This window comes from Oryx dammah, unplaced genomic scaffold, assembly GCF_014754425.2.
Source record: "Oryx dammah isolate SB20612 unplaced genomic scaffold, SCBI_Odam_1.1 HiC_scaffold_3, whole genome shotgun sequence".
NCBI classification, from domain to species: Eukaryota; Metazoa; Chordata; class Mammalia; order Artiodactyla; family Bovidae; genus Oryx; species Oryx dammah.
In genome coordinates this window covers 102,867,908-102,893,268 of record NW_024070187.1, presented here as the reverse complement: position 1 = coordinate 102,893,268, position 25,361 = coordinate 102,867,908, and the positions used below count along the sequence as shown (strand labels likewise).

At 44.8% G+C, this 25,361-nt stretch overlaps 1 protein-coding gene across 1 annotated transcript in view; it reads left to right on the top strand.

Moving 5' to 3' along the window:
• The first annotated feature begins 776 nt into the window (after window positions 1–776).
• The window catches only part of STK32B (serine/threonine kinase 32B), a 384,696-nt gene continuing 360,111 nt past the window's right edge, over window positions 777–25,361 (top strand). Inside the window, exon 1 of the mRNA XM_040238370.1 lies at window positions 777–842. Coding sequence (XP_040094304.1) covers window positions 791–842 — 52 coding nt within the window. The 5' untranslated portion in view covers window positions 777–790. The remainder of the gene's footprint in view (window positions 843–25,361) is intronic.

Here is a 25,361-nt window from a genome sequence, read left to right as displayed (position 1 = left end):
ACACCAAGAGGAAAGGCGTCTGCTGCAGAATTGCCCGGGACTCTGCTCAAAGGGGCAAATAAGGTCAATGCGGCGTCCGAGGGGCTCCCTTCGCAGCCAGCGCCGACTAACCCAAGAGCTCATTTACCCCTGAACCTCAGTCTACCCGACTCTAAAATGGGCAACAGTGGTTTTTGGAGGTGATAGAGGATTGCGTTTCGAAAGCTTTTGGCTGGGGCCCGGCGCACAGTAGATGGCTCACGACTTGCTTGACGCCGGGAGGTGAGCGCCCGACTCCTCCGGGCGGACTCGGCGCTCAGCTCGGGTGCCCGCGTCGACTCCTCCCAGACCCGCTGGCCCAGAGCGACCGCCGCGCCCCCTCCTCCAGGCCGCCCTCGGGGCTGCGCTCGCGCGCCCCCTCTACGCAGCCCGCGCCCATCGTCTCCTTCCCCTCCTGTTCCTCCTCCTCCTCCCGCGCCGCCTCCGGTCTCCAGCGAGGAGTGCGGCTCCGTGTGGCCCCGGCGCTGGGAGCTCCCGCGTTCTCGGGTGCATGCGGGCGCCTGGAACCCGGCCCGGAGGACGAGCTAGCGTGGCCGGGGCGCGGCAGGGAAGCCGGGAGAGCGCCGCCAGGGACAGGGGGACGCCCCGGAGGAGGGGGCGCGGTTCCCGCCCCTGCGCGGCGCTCGGCCCCCTCCGGGTCGGCGCGCGGCGGCAGGCGGGACTGGACGCTCGCGGCGCATCCGCACCCGGCGCGGCGCGCCCCGCATCCCGGCGGCCGGGCATGTAGCAGCGGCAGCCGCCGCGGCGGAATATGGGCGGGAACCACTCCCACAAGCCCCCGGTGTTTGACGAGAATGAGGAAGGTAAGGGCAGCCCTCCTTCCCCCGTTACCCTCGGCTTGAGCGCGGGCTGCGCGCCCGACCCGTGCCGGGCGCGGGGCTTTCCTTCGAGGCAACTCCTCTGTTTCGACGCCCCTTAGGGGGACCCGGGAGACGGCGCCCAGCGCGGGCCGGGCGCGGATTCCTAGGGAAGGGAGAACGCGGAGGCTTCACTTGGGGACACAGGAGGGACGAATGGACTTCGGAGGCGAGTCCGAATGTTGCTCGGGCTCCGGGGAAGCCGAGGTCCCCCCTTAGAGCCGGCGGCTGCAGAAGGCGGTGTGTGTGTGTGTGTGTGCGCGCGCGTGTGTACTATGCATTTGGTCTGGTGCACCGGCAGGTTCCATGCTGCCCTCCTCGTTCGCCCAGAACAGCCTGGGGAAACTTTTCCTGGTTAAACTCTTGAGGCCGGGCGGAAAGCGTCCCGCTGTTGGCCGCCTCCCAGGTGAAAGGAGTGTTGTAGGCGGTCCAACCGCGTCGAAACTCCAGAACTGGGTTCCTACGGCTCAGGTCGGTAGAGCTTCGTGTTTGGACCAGCAGAACCCCTTTCCCAGCGCTGTGTGTCTGTGGGGCAACTTCCTTAACCTCTCTGAAACCTTCCTCTCTTCATCTAGGAGATGAGACTTAGGATAACGGCCCTCTACCTTAGGGGGTTGTTCGAAACGTAACCACTGGTAATCCATGAGAGAGGTGCCTTGTAAATAGAATCAGTACCGAGCTCTGCCCACAGTGTTGTTTATCTGGTAACTCTGCCTGTGAAAGCTCCGTTTCCTATTGCACCGGTTTCTTCAGTCTCATGCGCCCTCAATAAGAGCCAGGACTACTGAACACATTTCAGGTACCAGACACTGTTCTAGGCTTTATATGTCCTCACTCAGGCCTCATGGCAACCCTAGGAGGTGGGTACCTTTGTTGTTGCATTTTACAGGTGAAGAAAGGGATGTGTCACTGCTGACTTGGAGGCTGGACACTCTTGCCCTGGAGACAGTAGGCTTTTGGGCGCTGGTCATGGCCTCTAGATCTTCCAAGGCTGGACATGCTCAGTTGTGTCCGACTCTTTGCAATCCTGTGGACTATAGCCCACCAGAATATTCCAGGCAAGAATACTGGAGTGGGTTGCTATGCCTTCCTCCAGGGGATTTTCCCGACCCAGGGATCAAACCCACTTCTCTTGCATCTCCTGCAGTGGCAGGTAGATTTTTTGCCTGGGAAATCTGAGGTTGTGGATGGTAGTCAAATGCTCACCGCCACAGTTCCTCTGAGAAGAATACCTGAGTACAGTCAGTGTAATTGAGTCAGGCCCATCTGGCCCTTTCTTACAGGAGTTCCCAGTCTGGTGGCACTGAGGACCATGCTAAGGGCTGTATGTGGGGCCAGTGTAGGATTTGGGCCCCCAAGGAGGATTGATCCCTTCCTGTTTGTTATTCTGGTGCACAGGTAGGTGGGGAGCCAGGAGTGGACAGAGAACAGGTAGACAGGTGGGTTGGGGAGGCCCTTGTGTGTTCCAGAAAGCATTTGGACACAGTGTAGCTGAACTCTTTCCCCAACCAAGCTCACAGTAACCCTGAACTGCTCTATGGAAAGCAAAGTGATCTCGACCCTGAAATCGGTATTTAAATGTATGCTTTGGTAGGGACATCTTGCTTGAGGTGGACGTGGGGCAGGCCTGTTCCTCTGAAAGCTTTTTTGTCCTGTGAGGTTACATTCAGAGCTGCTCAGACTCTGTGAGAAGGTACAAACTCATTGACAGATGGAGAGGATGACTTGGGTCAAAACCTTTCTATTTTCAACAATTCAAAATTTTCCTGTCTATTTTGGGGAAGGGACCAATGCTGGTCTGCTCAGGCTGCTATTAATATAACAAGATACCACAGATGCTTAGACATTAGAATCTGTTGGTGGTAGTGGCTTGAACAACAGAAATTTATTTTCTCACTGTTTTGGAGGCTGGAAGTCCAAGATCAAGGTGCCTTCAGGGTGGGTTTCCAGTAAGGGCTCTCTTCCTGGCTGGTAGACAGCCTCCTCCTGGGGTCTTCACATGGCCTTCCTGTGTGTGCTCCGGAGATAGAGATCTCTGGTTGCTCTTCCTCTTCTTATAAGAATGCCAATCCCATAGGGTTAGGGCCCCACCCTTATAACATCACTGACTATTAATTATCTCCTTAGAAGTCCTCTCCAGATATAGTCATATTGAAGGCTGAAGTTTCAGCATCTGAAGTTTGGTGGGGACACAGTTTAGTCTATAGCAGGATACTTGGATAAAGGCTGTGGACTCCTTTCCAGAGAAAAGCACACACTTTTATCACTCCCGATTTTAGAGGTTCATGGTACTAGCCTGGGTCAAAGGTAATTTAGATAATTTTATTAATGTCTTTCTTTTATTTACAGAGGAAATTTCCATCCCTTATATTGACAACTGCCTTTTTTCTTTATTCTGGGAACTTTGGTTGAAAATATTTATTGGCAAAATAGTTATGTCTAGCAGAGCCACCTTTTGATTTTCCTGCTATTCCTCATTCCGAAAGTGGTCAGGCTCAAGGTCAACTGGTTAAAGCCCAAGCTTAGGACTCTCATTTTACCAGTTTCCAGCTCAGTGAAACATTAACTTGTTTGGTTTTGCCAGTCTATTTCTCAGCACCTGTGCAAGTTGATTCATTTATTTCATAGGCATTTACTGATCATCTTTTCTGCACTCACCCCTGTGTTGGGCAACAGGACTACGAGGAAGGGGGGAGGCAAGGTTCTAACCCTCAGGGAGCTTGCAGGGCAGATAGATAGCCAGGATGATGCAAGGAGCTCAAGGGACTTTGGTATCCTGCAAGAGGGACCCTAACCCTGGGACAGGGAGGAGGGGTCAGAGAAGACTTCCTCTTAGACTAAGCCTTGCAGAAATGGTATGAATTCCCAGGAAGGAGAGGTTGGTAGAGAGGGGAAGGGTATTTCAGAGGGAGGGGACAGAATATGCAAAGGCAGATGGTAAAGCATAAACATGGCTCACTGGGGAGATTGTAGGAACTTTAGTACTCCTGCAATGTGGCGTGTGAGGGGGGAAGCCTCAGGCCCTGAGTGCTGGGCTGATCTTAAAGGACCCAGTGGCCATGTGTTTGGAATTGACCTTACGGGCACCTGTGGTCATGTAAGAATTTTAAACAGGGCAGTGACGCGGTCCAGCCAAAGAACATGCTCTCGCAAACCAGAGTTGTTGGGTGGTTGAAGATGCAGATACCTCCTCAACCGCAACAAACCTGATTTGTAAGTAATTTAAAGCTAAACTCTAACTGGAAATTTGCCATTGCATCATTGCACCATAACCATCTTGTATCCTGGTAATATTAAAAACTCTAGCTTAGTGATGCGTTGTGTGGACTCCTTTTCATACCTAATTGGGAATCATTATCACAGCTCAGCCAGGGAGGTCTCCACACCTGCATTTTACTAGAGGTGTTACAGAACCCTCCAGGAAACTCCCTAGGGTCCCATGGCCTGTGTGGGAATGGACTCACCCCCAGGCCTGTTTACTCCAGTGTATGGTACCTGACATTGTTCCTGTGCCACCTCTGGAGACCTACAGGAAAATTCATCTCTCACGGATATGTAGGGCCAATGCAGAAGGAGACTAGCACATGCTTCACAATATGATAGCCGTCTCTTTATGCAAATGTTTATAGGAAGATAGTAACAGTACACCTTGAATGCACTTGATCATTTACAATAATCAGCTACCATCTTCAAAAAACATTTTGTTGAGCAGTCATATCATAATACACATTCTGGGAATGAAAGCAAAATCATCTCCCTTCCTAGATTTGTGGCAAAATTGTTTTTCCTTTTTTTTTTTTTTATTGTTTGTTTCCTTTACTGTCCTTATCTATGTCTAGATGTTTTTACATTAGGGTACACTTGTCAGTCTGATGCTGGGAGGGATTGGGGGCAGGAGGAGAAGGGGACGACAGAGGATGAGATGGTTGGATGGCATCACTGACTCGATGGACGTGAGTCTGAGTGAACTCCGGGAGTTGGTAATGGACAGGGAAGCCTGGTGTGCTGCGATTCATGGGGTTGCAAAGAGTCGGACACAATTGAGCAACTGAACTGAACTGAACTGAACACTTGTCACAATAAAATGATTTCTGCTTTTTCTCTTGGCATCATATTTTAAGTAGTTAATGTTGTTATAATGTCTTCAAAGTTAATATTTTAATGGGCTGTAATATTCCATCTGATGGAACTATCATAATTTACATAAATCTTTTCTTGTTGTTAGACATGCAGGCTGTTGTCAGTTTTTCATCTTTATAAGTAAGTTGATTGAAAATTTTATACATAAAGTATTTCTCCTTTTTAAAGTGAATTCCTTAAAATTAGAGGCAAGGAGTGAGATTATTAGATCAAAAGAATTGAATACCTTCTAGAATTTCAGAAACATGTTCTTAAATTATATTTCCAAAGGGTTTTTTAAAAAAAATCAATGTTGTATCAACTTATGGCCTGCATCCACATTTGAAAGTATTGATTTTAGAACCTTGTAACCAGCTGTGGGTATTCTCATTTTAGATTTTCAGGAGTTAAAGGGACATTTAAAATGTTATTTCTGTATAATTACTGGGCCAGGTAACTTTGCATGCAGTGTAGAACATGAAAATATCTTCTTTGTTTAAATACATATACGACAAAAGTTGTTTTTCTCTGTGCATGTTCAGATGATGAAGGCAGTTAAAAAAATCACTCCCTGAAGTTGCAATCATGCTTCACTTAGTCTTTTAAACCTGGGGTGTCCTTGTCATTGTGATTCACAAAGTGACTGAGATCTCTAGTGCTCCAGGATTCACTCCCAGCTTTGTCTTCAGTCTTTTAGCACTGGAGCAAGCTCACTTATGTTATACATTGCTTTCCATCCTTGTACTAATACCAGTTATGGCTTGGGCAAAAGGTGGAAGTGAAAAATATTCTGAGGAACCTCAGAATTGCTTTGAATGAGCTTTGCTCTCATGATGTGGAGAGATGCCATGTAAGGGATATGGGCTTATGGGCTTGGTGTCCTCATGTGTGTGTCTAATGCAGGAGTCTAAGATGTGAAAATTACATTTGAAGATCTATGCCTCATTTAAAAATTCATGTTGATTCCTCTTGTACGCGGGGGATTAAGAAAATGGCCATAAATCAATCTGAGAGGTAAAATAGAAGTGAACTGTAGGATGCGTTTATACCTTTCAGCCCTTCTAGAAAGTAAGTATGGATTTCATAAGGATAAACCACGTTTCAATCATCTCTATAAAATCAGACAAATGTGTGCATACTATTGGATTTCATTGACTCTAAGGCACACATTTCCCCATGTTTTAATATTTCTGAAATTGGGGTGTGCTTTATGAAGACTGCTGATCATGGTGGTACTTGTGGTATCGTTTTATTATTTGCATATGTTGTTCATAGTTGTTCCTACTAACATACATAAAAGGTCTAAAGGAGCTCTTTCAAGGGATGTGAAAGAATCACACCATTGGCTAACTGGCAGCATTTTTTCCTTCTTGGTGGCGTGTAAAGTGAGTGTATTTAATGTGGATGGAATCTGAAATGAGATGGAATAGGGTATGCCGGCCTCCATCAGCTGCAAGTGACCGAAAAGCAGCATGAGTTCCTTTGAAAGCAGTTAATTGGCTCTGGTTCCCTCTCAATGCTACTATTCTGGTCCAAGCCAGGGTCACCTCTCTTGCTTAGGTTATAACAATAACCTCCTTACTTTTCTTCTTCCTTCTTTCAGTGGCATCTGAAGGCAGCAACTCGAATGATCCTGTTAACATGGACATCATTTTTTTCATGCATTTGTCTCCTCTTAAGTACTCTTGCCTGGAAAACCCCATGGGCAGGGGAGCCTGGTAGGCTGCAGTCCATGGGATCACGGAGAGTCGGACACGACTGGGCGACTTCATTTTTACTTTTCACTTTCCTGCATTGGAGAAGGAAGTGGCAGCCCACTCCAGTGTTCTTGCCTGGAGAATCCCAGGGACGGGGGAGCCTGGTGGGCTGCCGTCTATGGGGTCGCACAGGGTCGGACACGACTGAAGCGACTTAGCAGCAGTAGCAGTAAGGAGTTATAAAGAGTTGCAAAGAGTCAGATACGACTGGAGGACCAAACAACAACCACCACAGCAAGGAGTTAAAAGCTCCTTAAAGTAGGGATGTGGTGTGATTGATTCACTGTTGTGTTCCTGAGGCCCAAAAGAACACCTGGCATGTAATAGATGCCCAATACACGTTTGATGGATGAATGAGTGAATCAGTGAATGGAGGTGTAAATCTCATCAGTTGTGGCTGGACCAGGTTCCTGAATAATATCATCAGAAATCTTCCTTCTTGAATTCTCTCCTCTGTGAGGCTCCAAGTGGGGTTTCTCCCCATGGAGGAGCCCTCATCACCCCCAGGCTCCCAGCTCCACAGCTCTGAGTGTGGGAAAGGGGTTATCTTTTTCACCATCACTGCGGAGAAAATTCTAGGGTTAGTTCTGATGGATTCTGATGAGGTCCTGGGTCCAGTCCGTGAACAGGGAGGCTCTAACTTGTTGAGCTGGATCACATGTCCACCCTTGGATTCAGGGGGTGGCATTGGTTCCCTTTGAGGCATTTGGATTAAGAAGATTATTAAAAAAAACAAAAACAAAAAAAAAACCTCTTTCTTTTGTATTAGAGTATAGCCGAATAACAATGTTGTGATGATTTCAGGTGGATAGCAAAGGGACCCAGCCATACATATATATGCATCCATTGTCCCCCAAACTCCCCTCTTGTCCAGGCTGCCACATAACATTGAGCAGAGTTCCCTGTGCTACACAGTAGGTCCTTGTTGGTTATCCATTTTATTTTATTTTATTTATTTTATTTTATTTTTTCTGAATGAAGATTTTAATCTCTATTATTTACAAGTTTTATAAAGCAAATGTATTCATATATTATTTATAAAATAAAAATAAAACTCTATTTCATCCTCAACATTACACCCCTAGGTTTTAACTAGTTTTAATGAGTCAACGGTGTAATAGGCTTCACACTGAAGAAAATCTGAGAGGACCTAGGCTCTCTCACAGTCCATGTCTACAGCCAGGAGGTGAGGATTTATTTCTTCTTGCCTCAGTCAGGTCACATCTGGACCAAACTTAGAGACGCATACTGACACCATTGGAACTCATCTGGAAAGTAGTCAGGGAGATGCCAGAAGTCCATTCCAGGTCAAGGAGCAATCACTGAAGGAAGGGAGAATGTTTAGACTGGTGAAATGAGATCTATAGAGAAGTTGTCCTCACATACTTGAAGAGTTTTAAGAGGGTGAAGATAGTAGTAAATTCTAATGGTTATCCATTTTAAATATAGCAAGTCTACATTTCCATCCTCTTCCCCCCATCCTTCCCCCCTCGCCTGACACCAGCAACCATAAGTTCGTTCTCTGAGTCTGTGAATCTCTCTCTGTTTTGTAAGTAAGTTTATTTGTATAATTTCTTTTTAGATTCCACACATAAGGGATGTCATACAATATTTTTCCTTCTCTGACTGACTTCACTCAATATGATACTCTAGTTCCATCCACGTTGCTACAAATGGCATTATTTCATTCTTTTTAATGGCTGAGTAATATTTCATTGTTTATATGTACCACATCTTCTTTTGGATTGAGATTTATGAGGAATATTCTCAATGGATATTGGAATATCAACAGAAGAAGGGAAGTGGGTCCTGGGGCAGGCAGGTAAATACAAACAGAAGCATCCACACCAGTGCTAATTATTTTTGTGTTATGTGAAACACGGTTTGGAAGCCTTTGGCTTACCATATTTCATTGTTTGTTTGGTTGCATGTCCACTTCTGCACTAGCCTTCCTAAAGAGCAGCAGTTCTTTCCTTTTCACGTTGTGTTTGCAAGGCCTAGAAAGGGGCCACTGAAGGCCCTTGGCCACTCTTTGTTGATTGAGACATGAGAGTAAGCACTTACTGGGGGCCAATTTCTTACATTCTTCTGGGTCCAGAAGCTATTGGGAATCAAATGGAGAAATTCCAGACATATTATTAATGAAGTTGGTTTGGAAAACTGACTTGGATTGGAGTCTAGAATGGTCTTTCTATTCTTGTCCCTTAATTTCAACCTTGACACTTTCTTGAGTAGAGAACTGACTGTGAAGTTTTCTCTAGGACTATAATTCTCAATTTCAAAGAACTGTCATGAAATTTCTAAAAAATGGCAACCTGTAGTGATCAATAGGTATCAGACTCTTGTATAAGATGATTTGGGCTATCATTTCTCTTCCCTTTGAGTCAGAATGCAGAGTTTTCCCCTACTGCTTTCTGGTTGAGACAAACTTTCTGCTTTATGGCACATAAAAGGATGGGTTGAGTGGAGACGGTTCTCAGGATATGACCTGGAGTGAATAGGGTGTTAAGATGGTGACAGGATTTGTGTTGAGTCTTGAGGGAAGCATTTGAATGCCTTGAGAGAAAAAGGATCAGTATTTTAGGAGGATCAAACAGTCTAAGCTAGCACTGAGCTTAGGCATTTTCCTGAGAGAATTGGAAGGAACAAAATATTCTTAGCAATAGTCAGTTGTCTAAAGTCTGGACTCTGAGCAGTTATAGACAGAGACAGAGAAACTGTCCTACAGGGAACAGAGAGGGTCCTGACGCTGTAAAGGAATATTCTCCAGCAAACAATAGTGGGGACAAACAGTTCAGGGTACTGGAACTACCCAAGAAGAAAAAACCAGGCTTCTTAGCCCGAGCCAACCAAGGAAGAAGTGGAGACCAATGTTGTTACCGGTCCTGGAAGCTAACTCTTTTCAGCACTTGGTTTTTATGACCTCCTCCTTATTCTTTGAGGATTCTAGCCTCTGGCCATCTCTCTGTTTTTGAAGTCAGGAATATAAAGACCCCAGTTCTCTGGATGTGGGGCTTTAGCACTGTTCACCCATGTCCCATCCCTCTTTATTTCCTTGCAGACAAAGAGTTACCCTTCCCTGTCCCCTTGAAGTTATGCTGGGTCACTGTGAGCAGAGGTGATGCGTGTCAGTCACATCTTGGATAAAGTGTTTATGAACTAGATGTCACTTTGTATGTCCCTAGCTCTGGGCAAGCATGATGTTCTGGATGGTGGAACTTACTTCAGCCTGGCTCCCAGGGTGAGTGAGACTTGAGGTGGAGGCCACACCAGTCACCAAAGTCACCTGACCATGGTATCAGTGAGACAGCTTTTTGAAGTCCCTGAAATTCGGGGCTGCTTGTTACTGCAGCGTGACCCAGCCTTTTCTCCACCTGTTGAGATAATATGTGGGTTTTTCTGCTATTTCTTTTCTTGGCCATGCTGCACGGCTTGTGGAATGTTCGTTCCCCAATGTGCTTGCTTAGTGGTGTCCGACTCTTTGCGGCCCCGTGGACTGTACCCTGCAGGCTCCTCTATGGAATTTTCCAGACAAAAATACTGGAGCAGGTACCCCAATCAGGGATCAAACCGGGGCCCCCAGCAATGGAAGCCTGGAGTCCTAACCACTGAACCACCAGGGAATTCCCTCCTTTTCCTGACTAGGTGAAGAATCAAAATTTTAGAGTATTTTTGAATAGTAAATCCACCTTTCATTCTTGGCCTAAAACCTACTCTCTCATGGTGTGGTATATTATTAGACTTGATTTGCTAATATTTTGTTTATAAGTTTTTCGTGAGAAGATACTATGAACATTATGCCAATATATTTGAAACTCAGATAAGATAACTACTTTGAAAAACACAACCTAACCAAAAATAGTACAAGGAGAATTTAAATATTAGAATAATTTTCTATCTATTAAGGAATCGAACCTATAATAGACGCTTTCTTATAAAGGAAAGTTTCTAGGTCTAGATGTGTTCATAAGTGAATTCTTCCAAATGTTAGACATAATAACAATAACAACCCTCCACAAATTCTTGTAGAGAAGAGTAAGAAAGAGGACACATTTAATGTCATTAAAAAAATTATTGAAGTATAATTGATTCACAAGGTAGTGTTAATTTCAGCTGTGCAACAAAGTGATTCAGTTATACATGGGTATATTCTTTTCGTATTCTTTTTCATTATGGTCTGTTACAGGAGATTGATTATCGTTCCCTGAGCTCTACAGTAGGACCTTATTGTTTACCTATCTTATACATAATAGTTTGCAGCTACTAATCCCAAACTCCCAGTGTGTTCCTCCCCAACTCCCTTAGTGTCTTTGTTAGTTTTTTGTACCAAGGTTATAGTAGCCTCATTAAAGAATTTGGAAGCATACCATTTCTTGCAGTTCTTGGTAGGAGTTTGTGTAGGATTGTTATTTCTAAGTTTCAAATGTATTGGGATAATAGTCATAAGATCCTCTTAATCTTTTCAGTGTTTGTAGGCTCTGTGATGTTACCTCCTTTTTAATTCTGATTTTGGTAATTTGTGTTTTCTTTCTCTTTTCTTTACTTTTTGGTTGGTCTTGCTTGGGTTCATTCGTTTTTTTTTAAAAATTTAAAAATAGCCTTGGCTTTCTTATTATTTGCTAATGATTCACTGATTTATGTTCTCATTTTAATTTTCTCCTATGTACTTCTTGGACTTCCCTGTAGCTCAGATGGGGCTTCCCTGGTGGAGCAGAGGTGTAGCTCAGATGGTAAAGAATCTGCCTGTAATGCAGGAGACCTGGTTTGATCACTGGGTCAGCAAGATTCCCTGGAGAAGGAAATAGCAACTCACTCCAGTATTCTTGCCTGGAGAATTCCATGGACAGAGGGGCCTGGTAGGCTACAGTCTATGGGGTTGCAAAGAGTTGGACATGACTTAGCAACTAACACACACACACACATGTACTTTTTGGTTTAACTTACTGTTCTTTTTCCAGATCTTTGAGATAGGATCTTAGATCATTGATTATATTTACTCACATATTTCGCTCATTATTTCTTCCTTCACTTGGAAGTTTCCATTGGAATTATCTTCATTTTGCCTGAGGTATTTTCTTTAGTGTTCCCTTTAGTGTATGCCTTCTGGTGACAAATCTCACTTTCTATTTGTCTGAAAATGTCTTTATTTAAACTTTATGGGCTTCCCAGGTGGCAGTAGTGATAAAGTACCTGCCCGCCAGTGCAGGAGATGCAAGAGATGTGGGTTTGATCCCTGGGTCAGGAAGATCCCCTAGAGGAGGGCATGGTGACCCACTCCAGTATTCTTGCCTGGAGAATCCTGTGGACAGAGGAGCCTGGCAGGCTATGGTTCATAGGATTGCAAACATTCAGGCATGACTGAAGCAACTTAGCATGCACGCATGCAAACTTTATGACTGATTATTTTTCTGGATTTCAAATTCTATGTTGGCAGCTTTTTCCTCCAGTATTTTGAATATATGATTCTGTTGTATAGTGGTTTTTGTTTCTGCTTTAAAAGACAACCATTGGTACTATTTTTTTTGCTCCTTTTCAGCTGTTATGTTTTATTTGTCTTGCTGCTTTTGAGAATTGTATATAAAATCTAAATCAGAAATTAAATTAGAAATTTAATTACAGTGGGCATAAGTCTGGTGTTTTGGCCATTATGTGCTGGGGCTCTTGCTTCTTGTATCTGTGCTTGAATGGTACTGTTATTTTGCAGGATTCTTATTTTGTCTTCTAGTATCACTTCTGACATTTTCTCTTTCTCCTCACATTATCAAACTCAAATTACTCAGATATTAGGCCCTATCACTATGGCCCATGTGGCTCTGATGATATTTATGTACTTTTAAAAATTCATTTTTCTTTGTTTTTAGTCTGCATAATTTCTTCTAGCCTGTTTCTTCTGTAATCACTTCAGGTCTGTCTCTCAGCTGTGAAGTATAACTTTCAGGTTCTTAATATTCATCAATGCACTTTTCAGTTCTATCATCACTGTTTGGTTCTCTTTTATGACTTTCACCTCTGCTGAACTTCTCAAAACCTGCTTTTTAATTACTTATGGGGTCACGAAGAGTTGGACATGACTTAGCGATTGAACAATACATATCAGTCATGCTTACTTAGAAGATGTGTTTGGTAACTCTGTTATTTGGTAACCTTCTATTTCTATTGCCAGTTGTTTCCTTTTAGACATCTTGTTTTCTCATTTACTTTGTTGTTGTTGTTGCATTCTAGGCATTATTTAGGAAACAGTAGAGAGATAATGTGAGGCTTGGGATGATGTTATGTTTCCTCAGAAAGGTATTCTGTCTGCTTTTTGGAGGCAGCTAAGTTGGAGTCATGAGAAATCTGTATGCACGTCAAGAAGCAACAGTTAGAACTGCACGTGGAGCAACAGACTGGTTGATAATTGGGAAAAGAGTACATCAAGGCTGTATATTGTCACCCTGCTTATTTAACTTATTGCAGAGTACATCATGTGAAATGCTGGGCTGGATGAAGCACAAGCTAGAATCAAGATTGCTGGAGAAATATCAATAACCTCGGATATACAGATGATACCACCCTTATGATAGAAAGCAAAGACTAAAGAGGCTCTTGATGAAAGTGAAAGAGGAGAGTTAAAAAGCTGGCTGAAAACTCAACATTCAAAGAGCAAAGATCATGGCATCTGGTCCCATCACCTCGTGGCAAATAGATGGGGAAACAATGGAAACAATGAGAGACTTTATTTTATTGGGCTCCAGAATCACTGCAGACGGTGACTGAAGCCATGAAATTAAGAGATTTGCTCCCTGGAAGAAAAGCTATGACCAACCTAGAAAGCATATTAAAAAGCAGAGACATTACTTTGCCAACAAAGGTCCATCTAGTCAAAGCTGTGATTTTTCCACTAGTAATGTATGGATATGAGAGCTGGACTATAAAGAAAGCTGAGTGCTGAAGAATTGATGCTTTTGAACTGTGGTGTTGGAGAAGACTCTTGAAAGTCCCTTGGACCACAAAGAGATCAAGCCAGTGCGTCCTAAAGGAAATCAGTCCTGAATATTCATTGGAAGGACTGATGCTAAAGCTGAAGCTCCAGTACTTTGGCTATCTGATGTGAAGAACTGAGTCCTTGGAAAAGACTCTAATGCTGGGAAAGATTGAAGGCAGGAGGAGAAGGGGACGACAGAGGATGAGATGGCTGGATGGCATCACTGACTCAATGCACATGAGTTTGAGTAAGCTCCGCGAGTTGGTGATGGACAGGGAAGCCTGGCGTGCTTCAGTCCATGAGTCCTCAAAGAGTTGGACATGACTGGGCAACTAAACTGAAGCTGGAGTGCCAGGAATTGCTTTAGATCTCAATCTTCATGGAGATTGAAATGATGAGATGTCCTGTAAAGACCATTCTCATCCGTCTCACATGCACTCCTGAAAGAAAGCCCTTGGGCGTCCTTACGGGATGTGCAGGGTTTACCAGGCTTCTTCCTTGTTGGTAGAGTTTGATTTTTAGCATGTATGCCATCCTTAAAGCCTGTCAGGGCTTCTAGACCCACAAGCCTATTTAGCTCCTTAGCCTCTTGAAAGCTGCTTTCAAATGTGGCAGATGCTTCTTGAGAAAGAGTAACCCCAGTGCTCGTCCCAGCTATCTGGGCTCCTTTTTCATACTCAACTTGCATCTCCTCACTCCTTTGATAGCTCTATGAATGCCTCAGATAGATTTTAAAAAATATGATGTGTGTAGTTTTTCTAGTTTTATTAGCAGGAACATTTACATGAGTCAGCCAGAAGCCAAAGTCTTCTTCTCGGTGTTTATCCGTGCGTGAAAGAAAGTGAAAGTGAAAGCATTAGTCGCTCAGTCATGTCCTACTCTTTGCGATCCCGTGGACTCTAGCCCACCAGGCTCCTCTGTCCATGGGATTTCCTAGACAAGAATACCGGAATAGGTAGCCATTCCCTTCCCCAGGGCATCTGCCCAGCCCAGGGATTGAACTCAGGTCTCTCGCATTGCAGGCAGATTCTTGATCTTCTGAGCCACCCAGGAAGCCACAGCTATGCATGTTTTCTGTTTTAAAAATGAGTTCTCCCTGGCACCCATGTCACCTTCGACCTACCACCCCACACGCCTCACTTTCACAACCATACTTCCCACCAAAATAAGCTTCACGTGGTGTCCTGACTTTCTCGTGATAACTCATTCCTCCACTCACATTAGTGAAATACCTCTGAGTCGGGTCACTATGATCATTTGATTCTTAAAATTAGCATATGATTGTAAGTAAGCATATGATTTCTTTTTTGGAAATAAGAAAATGAGCTCACCCGTAAACTCATGATCCAACTGAGGAAACAGAGCCTGTCCTGTTCCTTTGAAGCTCCCTGGGCGTGTTTTTCCGACTCCATCCCCTTTCCTATGCTTTCTCATTCCTAACTATACAGTGTTTAAATGTTATTGCTTTGTGAAGTTTATGAAAACGGTACCACATTTTATGTATTCTAGTGTACTCTGCAGTTCTTGCTCAAGACTGAGTCTCTAAGATTCGTCTATGCTGGGTATAGGTGTATTGTCATTAGAGGATAATGATCCATTATGTGACTGTACCATGAATTCTATCCTTCCTACTGACAGTGAACATGTGTACTCTTTCTGGTTTTTGACTATTATGAACAATGCTGCCGTGAACAATTTTGTATACATCTCTTGGTGCATATGGGGCTTTCCAAGTGATACTACTGACTGGTAAAGAACCCTGCCAATGAGGAGACATAAGAGATGTGAGTTCAGTCCCTCGGTCGGTAGATCCCCTGGAGAAGGGCATGACAACCCACTCCAGTATTCTCACCTGGAGAATCCTATGGACAGAGGAGCCTGGCAAGCTATGGTCCATAGGATCAGAAAGAGTTGGACACAACTCAGCACTTGGTACACATATGCAGGAGTTTCTATAGAATATATGCCATTAAGAGAATGGCTGGGTCATGGAACAGGCATTTGTTCAACTTTGTAAAAATAATAGCAAATTGTTTTCCAAAGTGGTTGCCTAATTTATGCTTTGATCACCCATGCAAGATACTTGCTTTGCTCTACATCAGATTAAATCTAAACAATTATGATAAAGTCCACAAATGCAAGCCACATTGGTAATTTTAAGATTTCTACTCATAACATTATGAACATAAAAAGAATTAGGTGAACTTAATAAATATAACTAAATATTATAATTTCAGTGTCAAAATTATTTAGGTATTTTACATCCTTTTATTCCTACTGAGTCTTTAAAATTAGGTATATATTTTACACTTGCAGCATGTCTTAATTTGGACTGGTTGTTAGCTACATTTAAAGTTCTCAGAATCCACATGTGGCTCACAGCTACCCTATAGGACAGCACACTTTTTCTTCCTTGCCATTATTTGCTGTTATGGACATTTTCATATTTGCCAGTTGAATGAGCATAAAATGGCATCTTGCTTTTGTAAATTGCATTTCCTCATTAACGCAGCTGAGGTTTCTTCATATATTTAGATTCCACTTTTGTGAACGGTTTGTTTATGGCTTTGTTTATTTTTCTACAAGATGTATGCCTATACATCTTATACAAGATGTGGATTGATTTGTGGTTCTTTACATGTTCTTTGTCAGTTACATGTGTTGTTAATATTGTCTCCGATTTGGTGATTGCCCTTTTTAAGTCCTTTATGATGTTTATTGGCTCTTCCTTCTCCATCTTTTTTGCAAGATCAGCCTCTTCCCGCTTGCAGTAAATCTTGGAATTCCTCAAGTCCGAGCCCTCAGATCTCTTTGTTCCTTAACCATCTGGACTGTCTCCCCAGGTGATCTTGTCAGCCCCTCTATGTTCAGTCATGTACAGTCTGAGTGCAGTCAAGAGACCAAAGTAATGTCAAAAAGGGAAATTGTAGTACAAAGAACAGTTGAGAGTTAGATCATAAGGAAGGCTGAGTGTGAAGAATTGATGCTTTTGAACTGTGGTGTTGGAGAAGACTCTTGAGAGTCCCTTGGGCAGCAAGGAGATCAAACTAGTCAATCCTAAAGGAAATCAACCCTGGATATTCGTTGGATGGACTGATGCTGAAGCTGAAGCTCTAGTACTTTGGCCACCTGATGCAAAGAGCAGATGCATTGGAAAAGACCTTGATGTTGGGAAAGATTAAGAGCAGGAGGAAAAGGGAGCAACAGAGGATGAGATGGTTGGATAGCATCACTGACTCAATGGACATGAATTTGAGCAAACTCTGGGAGACAGTGAAGGAAGAAGGAGCCTGGTATGCTGCCGTTCATGGAGTTGCAGAGTCTGACACGACCTAACAACTGAACAGGAGTACAAAGAACTGTCATCTAGTCAAAAGGTTTAGCTGAAAAGGAGTTCAGGTCTCTAGGAGGTCCAGAAGTAGCAACTCTAGTAAAACAGCTGCTCCTGCTTGGGTTGAGGGTGAATGAACAAGGAAAGGACTCAGAAATACCTAGAAGACAGCCCCCTTCTGCATCCAGGTGGTGTTTCAGATCTCTTTGTCAAGGGCCTGGCCTGGTTGTCAGAGGAACAGGCATCCTACTGGGTGGCATAGAAACTTGCTAGAAGATGCTGCCTGCAGCTTGTTCACGAGGACCACTGAGATGAGGGCTGCCAGGGCCCATGCATGCTGACCTACTGCTGCCCGTGGAAAGCAGCCCACGGGAAGAAACAGGGACATCCCTTCCTTCCACTCTGCCATCACTCTTCCAATCACCGCAAATGGTCTGGCAGCGTCTCTCCTGCGCCCTCTGTTGGCCATGCCGAACATGAAACCAGCTGGGAACTGTCTACAGGGTCCTCTCCAGTGTCCCAAAGCAGTGGATCTGGAGCTGAGAGATGGTCCATGAGTAGCTGGTGCCTATTCCTCTACAACTCATTAGAAGAAGACCCTGCAGATCCAGCTCACTAGAAAAGACCCTGATGCTGAGAAAGATGGAAGGCAGGAGAAGAAGGGGATGACAGAGAATGAAACGGTTGGACGGAATCACTGACTCAATGGACATGAGTTTGAGCGAACTCTGAGAGAAGGCAGAGGACAGGGAAGCCTGGTGTGCTGATGTCCATGGGGTTTCAAAGAGTCGGACACGACTGAGCGACTGAACAAGAACAGTTTCTCTACAATAGTGACTCAGTAATTTATTTCTTTAATTCATGTTTTTTCTCTGGTCTCCTGATCTGTGTGCTGGTGTATATATTTCCACTTAGATGTTGCATGTTGCAAAAGAATTAACACCTCCGATTCAAAATGGCCTCAATCAAGCTCATGTTCTTTCAGAGTTTTACAGCTTAGTGCATAGAACCATCATCTACCCGGTTACAGAAGCCAAAATCTCTGAGGTTTTCCTTCATCCTTCCATCTCCCTACTACTGTTGCTACTGCTGCTAAGTCGCTTCAGTCGTGTCCAACTCTGTGCGACCCCATAGACGGAAGTCCCCCGCAAATCCAATGAGGCACCTGGCTATGCTGATTTTAATTCCCAAATATCTCCCTAATCTATGCCTTCTCTTCAGCCACACCACCACTATCTCCATTCAACACCCCCTCATGGGATCCCCAAGCTTCCGCCTCCCTCTCTCCTTTCGAGTACGCCCCCCATCCGACTGGCAGAATCACAGCTTTATATCACTAATATGACCATGTTGGTCCTGCTTAATGTTTTTGTCCCTCTTGGGATGAATATTGGGAATGTAATATGGCCTCCAAGATTATATGGTCTGGAATCTGCCCACCTCTCCCATCTCGTTTCATCTCGCATTGAGTTCTATTCCTCGTGTGAGTTAAATAGCTCAGGGCACTTAAAGGTCTTAGAATACCTGACGTGTGGTCACTGTTGTACAAACTTAGTTACTCTCTAAGTCACTCTTAGTTCCCCTAGGATGTCATTCTTCCTATAACCGGTGCTGTTATTTATAGCCACGTGAGCATTCTTTCAGATTCTTGTAAGTTCCATACCCACTCGTTCCACCCCAGGAACGAGTCACTGGCCCTGTCACTCTTGTAGTGGCTTGTGTGGGTCCACTGCTTTACAACGTGTCTGTCCTCGTGTTGCCAGTATAGGTAAGAAGTTGGTTTATTTAGAGAGAAGCATACTCTGCAGACAGAGCGTGGGCTGTCTCAGAAGGTGAGAGAGCTTTGAAATGTGCTGCGGTTATTTTTTTTATGTGCTGGGTAAATTCATAAGCTAAGCCTTTGACTGTGTGGATCACAACTGTGGAAAATTCTTAAAGAGATAGAAATACCAGACCACCTGACCTGCCTCTTGAGAAATCTGTATGCAGGTCTGGAAGCAACAATTAGAACTGGACATGGAACAACAACAGACTGGTTCCAAATCGGGAAAGGAGTACGTCAAGGCTGTATATTGTCACCCTGCTTATTTAACTTATACGCAGAGTACATCATGAGAAATGCTGGGCTGGATGAAGCACAAGCTGGAATCAAGATTGCCGGGAGAAATATCAATAACCTCAGATATGCAGATGACACTACCCTTATGGTAGAAAGCGAAAAAGAACTAAAGAGCCTCTTGATGAGAGTGAAAGAGGAGAGTGAAACAGTTGGCTTAAAACTCAACATTCAAAAAACTAAGATCATGGAATCTGGTCCCATCACTTCATGGCAAATAGATGGGGGAAACAATGGAAACAGTGACAGCCTTTTTTTTTCTTGGGCTCCAGAGTCACCAGAGATGGTGACTGCAGCCATGAAATTAAAAGATATGTGCTCCTTGGAAGAAAAGCTATGACCAACCTAGACAGCATATTAAAAAGCAGAGACATTACTTTGCCAACAAAGGTCTGTCTAGTCAAAGCTATGGTTTTTCCAGTAGTCATATATGGATGTGAGAGTTGGATAAAGAAAGCTGAGTGCTGAAGAATTGATGCTTTTGAACTATGGTGTTGGAGAAGACTCTTCAGAGTCCCTTGGACTGTAAGGAGATCCAACCAGTCCATCCTAAAGGAAATCAGTTCTGAATATTCATTGGATCCTGAAGTTGAAATTCAAATACTTTGGCCACTTGATGCGAAGAACTGATTCATTGGAAAAGACCCTGATGCTGGGAAAGATTGAAGGCAGGAGGAGAAGGGAACAACAGGGCATGAGATGGTTGGATGACATCACCAACTTGATGGACATGAGTTTGAGCAAGCTTTGGGAGTTGTTGATGGACAGGGAAGCCTGATGTGCTGCAGTCCATGGGGCTGCAAAGAGTGGGACATGACTGAGCGACTGAACTGACTGAGTTATACTTTCTGAATAACTGAAAAGCTCTTTCCCTCATGGTAATCTTTCTCAAGACTCAGCCATTTGCATCCCACCTGTGGAATTATTTTTTTTTATCTCAGCTGTGCATTACCTGTACTGTTATTTACTTAATCTTCTGTATCTTGACTGATTTTACTTTAATAGAACTTTTTACAAAGGCAATTTCTATTTCTAGCTTAAATTAAGAATGGGTTAAGACTTCTACAAATAGGAAGAAAGATAAAGTTGAGAGAAGGTAAGGGAGATACACAACGAGGATATCCAGTGCAACAAGATATCATTGACCTTTTGAGAACCCTTCATTTGTGACCTGCTCAGTGGATGTTTTTGGAGTGGATTTGTAATGACTGAACTCCCAGCAGCCCTGGGGAGCTGCTGTGTGAATGCCGGGTTGGGTCATGGGGAGGTCTGCACAGCAGACGTTTCCGTGTTAGCTGGAAGAGGAGGGCAGGTCCTTGAAGGGAAGTGAGCCCTGTACTTTTCTACTGGTGTTGGAGCTGCAGCTTGACACTCTTTCAGTCATGCTCCAGCTTCCAGCCCTGCTTAAAGATAATATATTGGCCTCTGGGCTTATGTGTCTCTGGGAGACAACAGGCGCTCTGGCAGGTCCACCCTAGAGTCTTCCAGCAGGAAAGCCCCTTCCACAGCACAATGGTTTAGTACAGACCCTAGCATCAGGCTGCCTGGAGTTCCATGGAGTTCTGCCACCCACAAGCTGAGTGACCTCCTGTAAGTTTCTTCTCCTCCCTGATCCTCAGTTTCCTCATCTGTAAAATGGGGATTCAATGGTACTTACTTCATAAACTGTTCTTGAAGAGTAAATGACTTACTGTGTGTTAACTAGGGCTTCCCTGGTGGTGCAGAGGTTAAAGTGTCTGCATGCAATGTGGGAGACCTGGGTTTGATCCCCTGGAGAAGGAAATGGCAACCCACTCCAGTATTCTTGCCTGGAGAATCTCATGGACGGAGGAGCTTGGTGGGCTTCAGTCCACGGGTTGCAAAGAGTTGGACATGACTGAGCGACTTCACTTTCACTGCTTACTATGTAGTCTGGCACATAATACATGCTGTATTGTTGTTGCTCTTCAGTTGCTAAGTCATGTCCCACTCTTTGAAGACCCATAGACTGGAGCACCTCAGGCTCTTCCATCCTTCACGATCTCCCAGAGTTTGCTCAAATTCATGTCCATTGAGTTGGTGATGCTATCTAACCCTCTCATTCTCTGTCACCCTCTTCTCCTTTTGCCCCCAGTCTTTTGCAGCATCAGGGTCTTTTCCAGTGAATTGGCTCTTTGCATCAGGTGGCCACAGTACTGGAGCTTCAGCATCAATATCAGTCCTTCCAGTGAATATTCAGGGTTGATTTCCTTTAGGATTGATGGTTTGATCTCAAAATTAGATTGTTTTGTGACTGGAGAAGGTCATGCATAAGGGTTAAAAGGGAAGGTTTTAGGGAATTACATAGGTTAAAACTTGATATTTCTACATATTAACTAACAATGGGGCTTCCCTGGTGGCTGAGATGGTAAAGAACATGCCTGCAATGTGGGAGACCTGGGTTCAATTCCTGGGTTGGGAAGATCTCCTGGAGAAGGAACTGGCAACCCACTCCAGTAGTCTTGCCTGGAGAATCCCATGGACAGAGGAGTGGCAAAGAGTCAGACATGACTAAGCGACTATATGACAGTGCCTTGACCTTCCCAAGCCTCAGTTTCTTCCTCTGCAGAATGGGATGCATTCTGACATAGTTGCCATGGGAACAGAATGAGATGATGCTTCTTAGAGTGGACAGTACTTAGGAGGGCACCTGACCCAACACCTGGCAGCATGAAATATGGGCAAAGAAAGAGGTGAGGGCTGCTGCTTCATTCAGCCTGAAAAAGAATGTGGTTCTGACTCCTGCTTGCAACCTGAATCATCAGTAGGGATTCCTCATTTCCATTCTCCTGGGAAACAGCCCTGAAGTTCAGACTCTGCCCTTGAAGCTTCTTTTCCCGAGTCCTCATTGCAGCTGTCAGGAAGGCTAAGGCTTGCTTTCAGAAGACTGACTCTGGCAAGGTGTGTGGAGCCAGTGAGCGGGAAATAGCCATTGGTGGTTGATGCCACTGACATGTATCAAGCCAGCTTTCGAGTCTTTTTGCTAAATCTCTTGGCAGCCCCCATGGAGGGCTTGGGGGCTGGAGTGGGATTTTAGAGAGGATTAGATATCGGGCCCTTGTCTTTTAGAAAATGCCCATTATTGAATCTGTTATAATACCGCTTCTGTTTTATGCTTTTTGGCCCCAAGGCATGTGGGATCTTAGTTGTCTGACCAGGGATCAGATGTGCACCCCTTGTGTTGGAAGGCAGAGTTTTAACCACTGGACCTCCTGGGAATCCCTCATCTTAGATGCTTGAGGGAACTTGTAAAATAGATAACAAGTGGTAAAACAGGGAACTCAACCCAGTATTCTGTGCCAAACTAGAGGGGTGGGATGGTGAGGGAGATGGGAGGAGGATTCAGGAGGGAGGGGACATAGCTATACTTGTGGCGGATTCGTGTTGATGTGCGGCAGAGGCCAGCACAATATTGCAGAGGATTTGTCCTCTAATAATTGTATTTTGTTCTGTACCTCTCAATATTGTACAGTTATAATCTTTGATAATCATTGGTTAAAAAGAAAACAGAAAAAATAACTTCTGGATGCCTGGTGTTGTGTATTGAATTGAGTCCCTCAAAATGAGTATGTCAGAGCCTCACCCCCAATACCTCAGAATGTGATCTTATTCGGAGACACAGATGTAGGTCAGTTAAAAAGAAGTCATTAGCATGGGCCCCGGTCTCCCCTAAACAGGAAACTGGAACCCAAAGACAGACACACAAAGAGACTGCCGTGTGCATGGGAAGGTGCAGGTCGGGTAGCATGGCTGCCAGCCGAGGCTCCCCGACACCTGGACGATCCACCAGGCACTGGGAGGGGGGCACGGCTCAGCGACCCCTCACTGCCTCAGAGGAGACCCTCCCTGCTCATGCCTCCATCTTGGACTTCCATCCCCCAGGGCTGCAAGTAAATACATGTCTGTTGTTTTAAGGCACCCAGTTTGTGGTACTTTGTTCGGGTGGCCCTAGAAAAGGAATTCACCTAGTTTTACTATTAGATAGTAACTTCAATGCAACATTCCGGAGGAGGCCCCAGATCAGCTCTGGGAAGTGTCTCCAGAAAAGGCAATTTCTGAATCCAGTCCTGAGGGAGGGACAGGAGGCATTGAAGGGGAGGTAATGTGTGAGGGAAGGAGAAGACCTGAGAAGGTGGGGCTGGGGAGGCCCTTTAAGGCAGGGCGGGGGGGCAGCACCGTGCAGAGGTGAATGAATGGGTGGAGGGGAGGGGTTCAGGGGGAGTGGGGGAGTGGGTGTGGTGGGGGAGCGGACGTGGGGGAGGGAAGCTATAGAGATGGGACTGGAGCCTTAGGCCGGAGCTGGGCACTGAAGGCCCTAGGCTGTCATGCTGTGTGTCTTGCTCGGCTTGGGCCACCACAACAAACCCCACAGGCTGGGAACAGCAGACATTTATTTCTTACAATTCTGGACCCTGGAAAGTCCCAGGTCAAGGTGCTGGTGAGATCTTTCTTCTGGTTTGCAGACAGCTGTCTTCCCTCCTGTCCTCAACTGGTGGAGGGAGAGAGAGCTCTAGGCTCTTCTTCCTCTTGTGAGGACACTAATCCCATCATGGGGCCCCACCCTCCTGATCTCATCACAACACATTGTCCCTCACAGACCTCACCTCCAAATTCTGTCATCTCACTCGGGGTTAGGGTTTCAATGCATGAGTTTGGGGGGGGCACGCATACACACATGCCCATACACTAAGGAATGTGATTTTTTGTTCTTCACTGGTAGAACTGGCTCCATTATGTGTGAGACTCAGTGCAAAATAAAAAGGTGTGGTCCTTCGTTCGAAAACGAGAAGAAATGCTGTTAAAGGTACTAAACTATATAACTTTGCTTTCATGGTCTCTCTCTTTCTCTTGGTTTGTCATAGTGTTTTCTACCTGCTTTTTGATAGCAGTCTAGATAAATAACAATAATTTTAAATTATTAGCAAGAATTTCACCATCTCTGTATTGTGCAGTCCCAATTTCAAATACAAATGCAGGAGTGTTGAACTCTTGTGCAGAATCATGGAAATGGCCCAGTTCATACATCAAAGTGCATGCATGCACATGTATCTTGTTCTTAGCAGAACAACAGAAAGGTGGAAGAAACCAGACTCGGCTCTTTTCTGTTCGCTCCTTCATACGTGCACTTTCTACCAATGCTGCCTGCCTTGGACTGACTGGTGAGTGAGGTGAGACAGAGGGGAAGACAAGCTATGGTTGACTTGTCTTTCCCTTTCCTCCCATGTCATCATTTCAGCATCAGTGATTTGTTGACACAGGGAAGTAGCACACGAAGGAAAGAATATGACGAAGGTTCCTTGGTCATTACAGTTTCTGAGGATACATTTGCTTCTTTCTGCGTTTGGAGCAAGTTGATTCTGGTTGGAACAGAATCCTTAGGCTCCAAGGGCGATCAGTGCCTCTGCTTACTCTGGTGTAGACAAAATACACTTCCCTGGGTTTTGCTGAATCTCCACACTTTGTGGGTCTACCAGAATTCTGTGCTCGTGGAGCATTACAAATACCATGTGGGAGTGAGGGACACACACACTGAGTGTGTAGCCTCTGCTCATGTGTACGCCCATTGTTCAGTTTAGTTCAGTCGCTCAGTCATGCCCGACTCTTTGTGAATCCATGGACTGCAACACTCTAGGCTTCCCTGTCCATCACCAACTCCCAGAGCTTGTTCAAACTCATGTTCATTGAGTCAGTGATACCATCCAACCATCTCATCCTCTGTCGGCCCCTTCTCCTCCTGCCTTCAGTCTTTCCCAGCATCAGGGTCTTTTCCAAGGAGTCAGTTCTTCACATCAGGTGGGCAAAATATTGGAGCTTCAGCTTCAGTATCAGTCCTTCCAGTGAGTATTCAGGCCTGATCTCCTTTTGGATTGACTGGTTTGATCTCCTTGCAGTCCAAGGGACTCTCAAGAGTCTTCTCCAACACTGCAGTTCAAAAGCATCAATTCTTCATTGCTCAGCTTTCTTTATAGTCCAACTCTCATATCCATACATGACTATGCCCATTGTAATCCCTTCTTACAAAGTAACACTTCCAGGGTGAAAGATATCAACTCCAGAGCGTTAAGCTGAGTGCAAGGTGCTTCTGAGCATAGCACTCCGTATGGTTGCATGCCCCCAAAGCCAGCCCTCTTAGTAGGAGATGACGTGACACTAATGGTTT